General features: G+C 37.5%; 1 gene segment (V, D, J or C); it reads left to right on the plus strand.

Annotated features, from left to right (window-relative positions):
• The first annotated feature begins 344 nt into the window (after positions 1-344).
• Positions 345-8,360, plus strand: part of LOC110308294 — a 12,768-nt gene continuing 4,752 nt past the window's right edge. The window contains 5 exon segments of the C gene segment in view: positions 345-390; positions 495-794; positions 2,492-2,551; positions 4,890-5,219; positions 7,920-7,967. Coding sequence covers positions 345-390; positions 495-794; positions 2,492-2,551; positions 4,890-5,219; positions 7,920-7,967 — 784 coding nt within the window.

Raw genomic sequence — 8,360 nt, forward strand, 5'->3', positions numbered from 1 at the left:
AAAAAAAAAAAAAACAGACAGAATATAGCCAATGTTTCTTCATAGTATCCAAGTAATGGTTAAGTTACAGTGCAGTGAAGGACTGACTGGGCCACTCTACCTACTCTGTACCCAAATAAAGACATACAAAAGATGTCTCTCTAGACCTTTAACCTACAGACACATCCAATGAGCTGCTGTGAGGCAGGAAACCCCAGAACTGCTCAGAACTGGAGCAGATCATGACCAACCCTAGGACAACATTTTCCTGAGACAACAGGACAGCCCCACCCTCCAGCTGGTGACCTGAAATTCCAGCCTGCAGAGCACTTCCTGCCTCCCTGTGAAGCAGCCCGACCATTGGGATGCTGCTCCTGAGATGGTTCACCTCCTGCTGCTGCCTCTGGGTTTGTAAGTAGACATTTCTGAGTGCAGAAGGCAGTGAATTCATCCTCATTTCCATTTCTTCAAATGCTGTTTTATTTGCTCATGAGAACTTTTCCCTTTGCTTGCAGTTGGGCTTGGGCAGCTAGAGCAAACTGAAGTATCGGTCACCAGAGCGACAGATGAGAGTGCACAAATACCCTGTATAGTTTCTCTTCCAGACTTCAGCAACACAGAAATACACTGGTACCGGCAAAAAGCAAAACAGTTTGAATATCTAATATATGTTGTGACAAACTATAATCAAAGACCCTTAGGAAGGAAGAACAAAAAAATTGAAGCAAGTAAAGATTTTCAAACTTCTACCTCAACCTTGAAAATAAATTACTTGAAGAAAGAAGATGAAGCCACCTACTACTGTGCAGTCTGGATAAACACAACATTAGAGCCTCTAGACTAGCCTGCATAAGAACCAGCCCCATCTGTGGTCACCCACATCCTCTTGGCAAACACAGCCACTTGATGCTCAGCCAGGGGCCACCAGAGCCTTAATTGCTCACAGCACTTTTAGGGCTTCCAGGGAACATCTTGGGTTCTATTTCCCCAGTGAGGTCTTAGGTCCTGCAGGTTACCAACTAAAGACAGAATAGCCTTCACACTAACTCAGTGAGGGTATCTAAGAGCTATTCAAATAAAGGCCAGGGAGCTCAAAATGTGATATGGTCTTTTGTTAATTCTCTGCACAGAGCTTTGCAGCAACTGAATGGCTTAGAATTAAGTCAGGACAGGGTTAAAGATGAGGAGAGACAGGAAGCCCACAGGGATATTTACTGCTACAGTTTCCCAGTACCTTTATACACACTGGGGATTTTCAGAGATTACAGGATCTCTCTATAGTTTATAATGAAGAAAACTAGTGACCATTGCATCACTAACTAAATAATCAGCTCAATGGGAAAATATTAGAGACCAATGTACAGGTTTTGGGAGGCAGGTCAGTGTAACAAAGTTTGGTCCACACCCTGGACTCATGGCTTTTACTTTAGTGATCTGCAAGGAGAGTCATGAACTCAGGGCAAGAGTATCAGGGAGGGGATGCAGTGGGTCACAGAACAAATTTAAACAAAAGCAAATCAAAAAATAAAAGAGTAGGCTGTGGTCGTTGGACTGCTTAGGAAGGGGGAGGTTTTAGATGAGGTGAATAAGAAAGAGGCAGGCTAGTTAGTATGACCATATTATGTATGTTATATGGGTGTATGAAATAATAAATTAACAAAAAGGGGAAGAAATCTCCCTGCACCTCACAAAATAACAATATAAGAATCAATCTTTGACAATTATGGACAAGAGGTAGGGAGCAGTTGTAAGTACCTCGGGGACAGTTATATAGGCATAACAGTGAGGTCTTCTGATATCTAACAGTTCCTTTGCAGGAGATTCATGCCTTCCATGGCTTCTGTGGGCACTGTATATGTGCTCTATATATACACACATGCAGGCAAAATATTCACAGACAAGGAACATATAATTCCAGGGGAGATAGAATTGTATAATATTATATCCTTATGTTTATTTTCTTTTGTGAGAAGATAAAAGGAAGCCATCATTGAAACCATTTCCTAGCTGGCACCACCCCAATAGAGAGTCCTGATGATAAGAGGTCATGTCTCACTAGGCATGGAGGGCTTGGTTCACCATCCTTAAGTGTCCTTCAAGAAACTTGCAAATTATTGAAGGAGTGGCCTTGACATTTCTGAGGACAGAGACATGTTTGATGAATTATCCTAGCAGTTTCATCAAAATTAAACATCTGAGAACCACACACACACACACACACAAAGAGAGACTTAATTCTGAAAATCCATTTCCTGGTAAGTTAGTTAGAAACATAGTTGGATTGTGGCGTGGCCCAGCCCTCTCTAGCTTTTACCACTGTCTGTGGATGCCTTCCAGTCATCACTACCTTGGAGAAGAGAAGAGTGTGTGAAGGAAACTTACAAACTATTGGATGATACAAAACTTTGCAAAGGAATCCAGGTCTCTTTCTAAGATAAGAATTCCTAAATGACTCATCATACTGAAGCTCAAGAGAGAGCTCCTGTTTTTGTAGAAGCGCTGAACAATGTGTCAGGCACATCATGGGTCAAGATATTTGCCAAAGGGACAAAGCTCGTAGTAATTCCCCCAGGTAAGTAAGCTGTTGTGTTGTTATCTTAGCGGGAATAACCATTGAGATTTTTTTCTTGGTTTTAGAAAAATATAACTATTATGATCAACCATATCTGGATACAACTTCACAGTTATGAGTTACTGGATATAGAAATAAAGCCACATTGTAAGCAATTTCTTCCTTCCTTGTCAGTTAGGAAACTAAAATCCTGCATTTAAAATGCATAGACAAGATAGCAGTTAGCACTCTGTGAGGATAGTTTATGCTATTCACCAATATCACTATTATATCAGGTTACTTTTTTGTAAAAGATCTTTTAAGTGGAACCCCTCAAAGTGGAATCTAATTAATTTCTTCTCTATACATTTGGAGAATTACACTACGTTTCTTTCTTCAAAAACCTGCAAAAATTCTATACCTGATTATGATTACATGTCTAAGTACAGTGACATCGTAATTCATGACATTGGCCACCATTGTATATTCTATAATTAGAAAGAACTTCTCAGTGCCAGTGTCCCCTCAGTGAAAAGAGACAAGCTTGTATACTGTCATGTAGAATAATGACTGCAGGTGCACAAACTCCTTAACATAAAATCTGGCCTTCAAAATGTTTTCCAGTGTTTTAAGTTCACAATATTTCCTGCTCTGCAGCTTGACCCTTTACATGGACGCTTACCTTAACTACTTTATTACTAACGTTCTCAATTTGTGTAATTACATGAAGCATCACAGAAAGGCAATGTTCTGTAGTAGAGCCAAACTTACCTCCTTCCCCCCTCAAGAGATCATTCTGAATATGTGTTTATTAAATCATTGAGTCCTGGATCTTGGATTACTTCTGTAATGTGACTACATGATGTGACATGCCTCACTTGTATTTCTGTATTGGTATCAAAGTTGTTGGAAATATTGAAGATTCTAAAAGAAGTAAGCTGTACTAAATAGCACTCCTTAGCTAATAATTCAAAGCTGCCTGTGCACTCATGAAGAGACAGCTATAGAAGTAACCACAGGTTAGCATGCTCTGGTGCATAGTGCAGAATTAAAATTCAATCCTCTGGAAACTGTCAGGGAATCTTCAAGTTAAAAGGAAAATTTCCAAGCAAGGAATAGCTTATGAGGTCATCACTAAGAAATCACATCCTGGGGTTGGGAATTGCTGATCAGTGGTAGAATTCTTGCATATCATGCCAGTAGCCCCACCCAAGAGAATTTACTCTATAAAATAACTCAAGTCATTTATTAATTGGAGATGGATCCTAGTAAGACATCATGTTATACTCCACCTAGATGCCAATCATTCCTCTTAGATGAATCACAAAATGCCCATATTATTTAATATATATTTATTAAATGTTCAAATACATGAATACTGTAACTGGTTCATAAAAAGTGAAGAAATTTTTAAAAGTGTAATTACATGCTAGGCTAAAAGCTGATTTATACATGAAAATCTTTTAAGAAAACAAATTTCTTCTTAAAGTTTTTAAAGTTCCTATTGATCATAGAAGAAGTGCTAAGATACATACATAAGCACAAACTCCTGCTACCATCACTCTTGGCCATTATTCTGTAAAATTTCCATTCAATCATTTGCCTGAGTGTACTTTAATTATGTTTACACAATCAGGGTAGAGTAGGTACACAACACTGATTCTGAGTGTTTTTCACTTGGTGCTATGCTACAAGGATTCTTTCCAACTATGGTTCTTAAATTATTCATAGTTGCTTGTACCACAAAGATAATTACCTCCATCTTTAGTGGGTAACGCTGTAAGGTTAATATAAAGACTGAGTATTTTTAGTAGAAGTTGTAGATTTGTTCTTATTTCCACCAAATTCAAGATACTACAAATCATTTGAAAGGGAAGCTTTAAAAACGATGCAGCTCACAAACCTAGAGTTGGTTAGATGAGGAAATGAGATGCTGTGGAATGGTAAACACTAGAAAATGCATGATTGGCAGTAGAGATCCATGGGCACAGCCAAGGGGTCTAGTCAATGGTCAGTAGTGTACTTGGAAGGAGATGGACACTAAAACAGGCAGCCCATGTTGTGATATCGCATATGTGCACTTTGAGATTCAGCTAAGTAGAGGGTGGGCTACTTGAATTTCAAATGCATGAGAGAGTGACTTACTCAGTCAGTCTAAGAGAGAAAAACCTTTATCAATTGTGTATGTTTAAAGGAGGGACAAAAATAAGAATCTGCAACCTATGGTGGCCAGAAGTCTACAGTGGGTGCTACAGTCATAATTTGTCTTCTGAGCACTGTGCATCAGTTTGTGTTAAATCCATTCAACATTCGAGTCTCCCTAATAGTTTTCTTTTTTATTTTTTACATTTCCCTACAGACAAACGCACTGACTCCGACTTTTCTCCCAAGCCTACTATTTTCCTTCCTTCTGCTGCTGAAACAAATCTCCATAAGGCTGGGACATACCTTTGTCTCCTTGAAAAGTTCTTTCCTGAAGTCATAAGGGTGTATTGGAAAGAAAAGGATGGTGATAAGATTCTGGAATCTCAGGAAGGAAACACCATAAAAACTAATGACAGATACATGAAATTTAGTTGGCTGACGGTGACTGGAGATTCAATGGCTAAAGAACATAGTTGCATTGTCAAACACGAAAACAACAAAAGAGGAGTTGACCAAGAGATTCTGTTTCCTCCGATAGGTAAAGGTACATGTAATTTAAGGGACATACAACTTTACACATGTAAAAGGGAATGGTCCTGTTGTTATAGTATGCATTTATAAAAGTAAAGCATGAATCTTTCTTCAGAATTATAACACTGTAATCACAGAACCATACTATTCTGTCCCCGAGAATGGTACAGGTGGGGGAAAACGAGCAGAATATTTGCTTTCAATTCACTCAGCCTCAGTGACACTACATAAAACATGACACTCATATCGTATTTTTAAAGAATTCCTGCATAGATTAAATGAAGGAACAGACCCTAAAGCATCTAGCAGCTCATCTAGCAACTCAGTGAATAAACTGCTGTTCCCCTTTTGCTGACTACTTGACTCAGACATAAGATCAATACACCTTTCTCAGAAATGTTCTACCTGTAAAATAATCATAATTACCTAATTCAATTTGATACACTAAATTTTGTTTACAGAAAGTTTTGACTGACAAGATAGTGCTCACACAAAATATTTACATTCAACAACAACAACAACAACAAAATATGTCTATTTGGCAACAGAAGATGTATGCTAGACTGAGGTTATCTGATTTCTGTTTTACATGGCACTGTTAGACAGCATTCATAATTTAAATTTGCATGAGCTAATATATACACGACATACCTGTTGTGTGAATAGATTTTTTTTGCCATTGGTAAATGCAAGCACTTGAGTAGACATTTGCTATGTCAGCTGTATGCCAGACCAAGTGAGATGAGTGAGATGTAATAGTTTAGGATGAGTTAGGGTCCCTGTGCCTGCAGAGGAGAGCCTGTATTCTGCTCCTCGTCATTTAACATCAGGCATCATTCAGGTACCCTTTTCTAGGCACTTTCACACAACTAAGCAGAGGGATGTGTGGGCAAAGACTGGAGATGGGCCACTAGCTAGATCACCATTTGGGTATTTTGTCATCCTGTTTTGAAAGCATTCCTAAGGCCCCAGAGTGACAGCATACAAATGACACAACTTGAAGACATCTGTGCCATTTGTCCATCAGATGTCCTCAGTAAGTCTTTGTCCTCTGGAATACTTTGTTTCAACAGTGGCCTGCCATGTCTGTCAAGTGGCCAGCTTTCACCTACAGTTGTCATAGAGAGAAAATGAATTAATAGCAACGAAAAAAGTTGTTTGCTACAGCAAAGCAAAGCATTACAAGATAGCCCCATATTCTACTTCCAGCTTAAAGGGATAGAGGCAATATAAATACACAAAGCAGAAAGCGAACATAACCATTTTATTAGATTGATTATGTTATGACCTTTCTAGTGGTCAGGAAAAAAATAAAAGAACAGTAAAACCCTTAGGGATGAAGCTGTGCTGAGGAGACATTTCACTTATTAAATTTGCTTACAGTGGACTCTAAAACAAGCATCTGCCATGTGCATCTCCTGGCAGGAAAGAGGTCAAGGGCATTCTCTGCAATGGGATTCAACAAAGAGTTTCTGATGCTGCCTCTGGGGTATGTTTTGTCTTAATGGTTGAAGCCTCAAAGTCATACAGTGAAATAGAACTTAATGACGTAATTATAAAAGGACATGAATCCAGTCTCTAAGACTGCCATTACCTTTGGGTGAAAGACTCTAGACGCATGTAGATCATATTATTAGTAACTCTAGTCTCTGTACCTCATTCACTATATGCTGATAGTGGTTTTCATTTCTCTTTTATATAATAAAGTCACTCAAAAGACAAAAAGTAGACTTTTAGAGCCATCAGGCAGAATTGAAGATAGAAACCAAACATGTTCATATTTATATTCCCATTAAAACACCCATTTTCATGCACACAGAACCTGTTCTTCAATAAAGTCAATTCGTGGAAGGAAATACATTTCTATGAGAATACATGTAGCAGAAAAATAAACTCAAAGAACAAATGTATGCTTTTCCGACATCATTTAAAATAATTAAACACCATAATATTTTTACTTTTTAAAACTCTTATTTGTCTCTGTCTTATCTCACATTTTATACAGAAAACTTGGATTATCTGTGTATCCTTATAAATAACTGCACAGGAATCTTTAGATGTTATAATTAGAATTGATATCTTATCAGGTTGATTTTCTTTTTCTTTTCTTTTCTTTCTTTCTTTCTTTCTTTCTTTCTTTCTTTCTTTCTTTCTTTTCTTTTTTTTTTTTTTATAGAATCTTACTTTGTATCCCTGGCTAGCCTGGAACTCACTGTATAGACCAGGCTTGCTTTTTATAGTGTGACAGGAAAGCCAAGCACATGCAGGCCCATAGGTCAACTGATACTCTTATTCTTCCATTAAGCATGTAGTTGTACATCTTCTCTTCTGTTCCAGACAGTGTTCTAGGACCTAGAACACAAGAAAAATAGGCCTGACAGGGCAGTGTTGGGAATTTCATTGAGTTGTGATAAACATGTAATCATCATCATATATGAATTAATCACATACAATGCAACAAACATTTCTGGAATTGCAAGATTCATGTTTTAATGGCTGTCTTTTTTGACATTAAGTCTCTATGCACATGTGTACAGATGTGTGTGTGTATGTGCACACACACACACACACACACACACACATATATATATATATATATATATATATATATATATATATATATACATACACACACACACATACACACACAAATATGGTAAAATAATAGCTGTAGATAGCTGACTAGTTTTTGCTTTCCTTTCCTTTCCTTTAGCTGCCAACATCATTACTCCCACAGAATCTGCTTTGAAGACTGAGAGTGGTAAGTTTTAGATTGTATTGTCCTCTTTCTAGTCTTTTGAGCTTTTGATATACCCTGCTTTAGGTAGAAAAAAACAGAATGACTGAATTTTGCAGAACAGACTGGGTGCTGAGTGATATTTAAAGAAATCAATTGTTTCCTTGGCATCATATTAATATAGAAAATTAACAAATGGGATGTAAATGAAATGCTCTAAATGATTGCAAAGAAGAATCTAATCCATCCATTCATCTGTCCATCAATCTACCCAAATATTCCACCACTCATCCATTCACCCACCCACCATTTAATGACTAGAGAATATACCAAATTACTCTAGTATTGCTTTTATATATATATTTTTTTTTATTAGGTATTTTCCTCATTTACATTTCCAATGCTATCCCAAAAGTT

The sequence above is a fragment of the Mus caroli genome, chromosome 13, assembly GCF_900094665.2.
Source record: "Mus caroli chromosome 13, CAROLI_EIJ_v1.1, whole genome shotgun sequence".
NCBI lineage: Eukaryota > Metazoa > Chordata > Mammalia > Rodentia > Muridae > Mus > Mus caroli.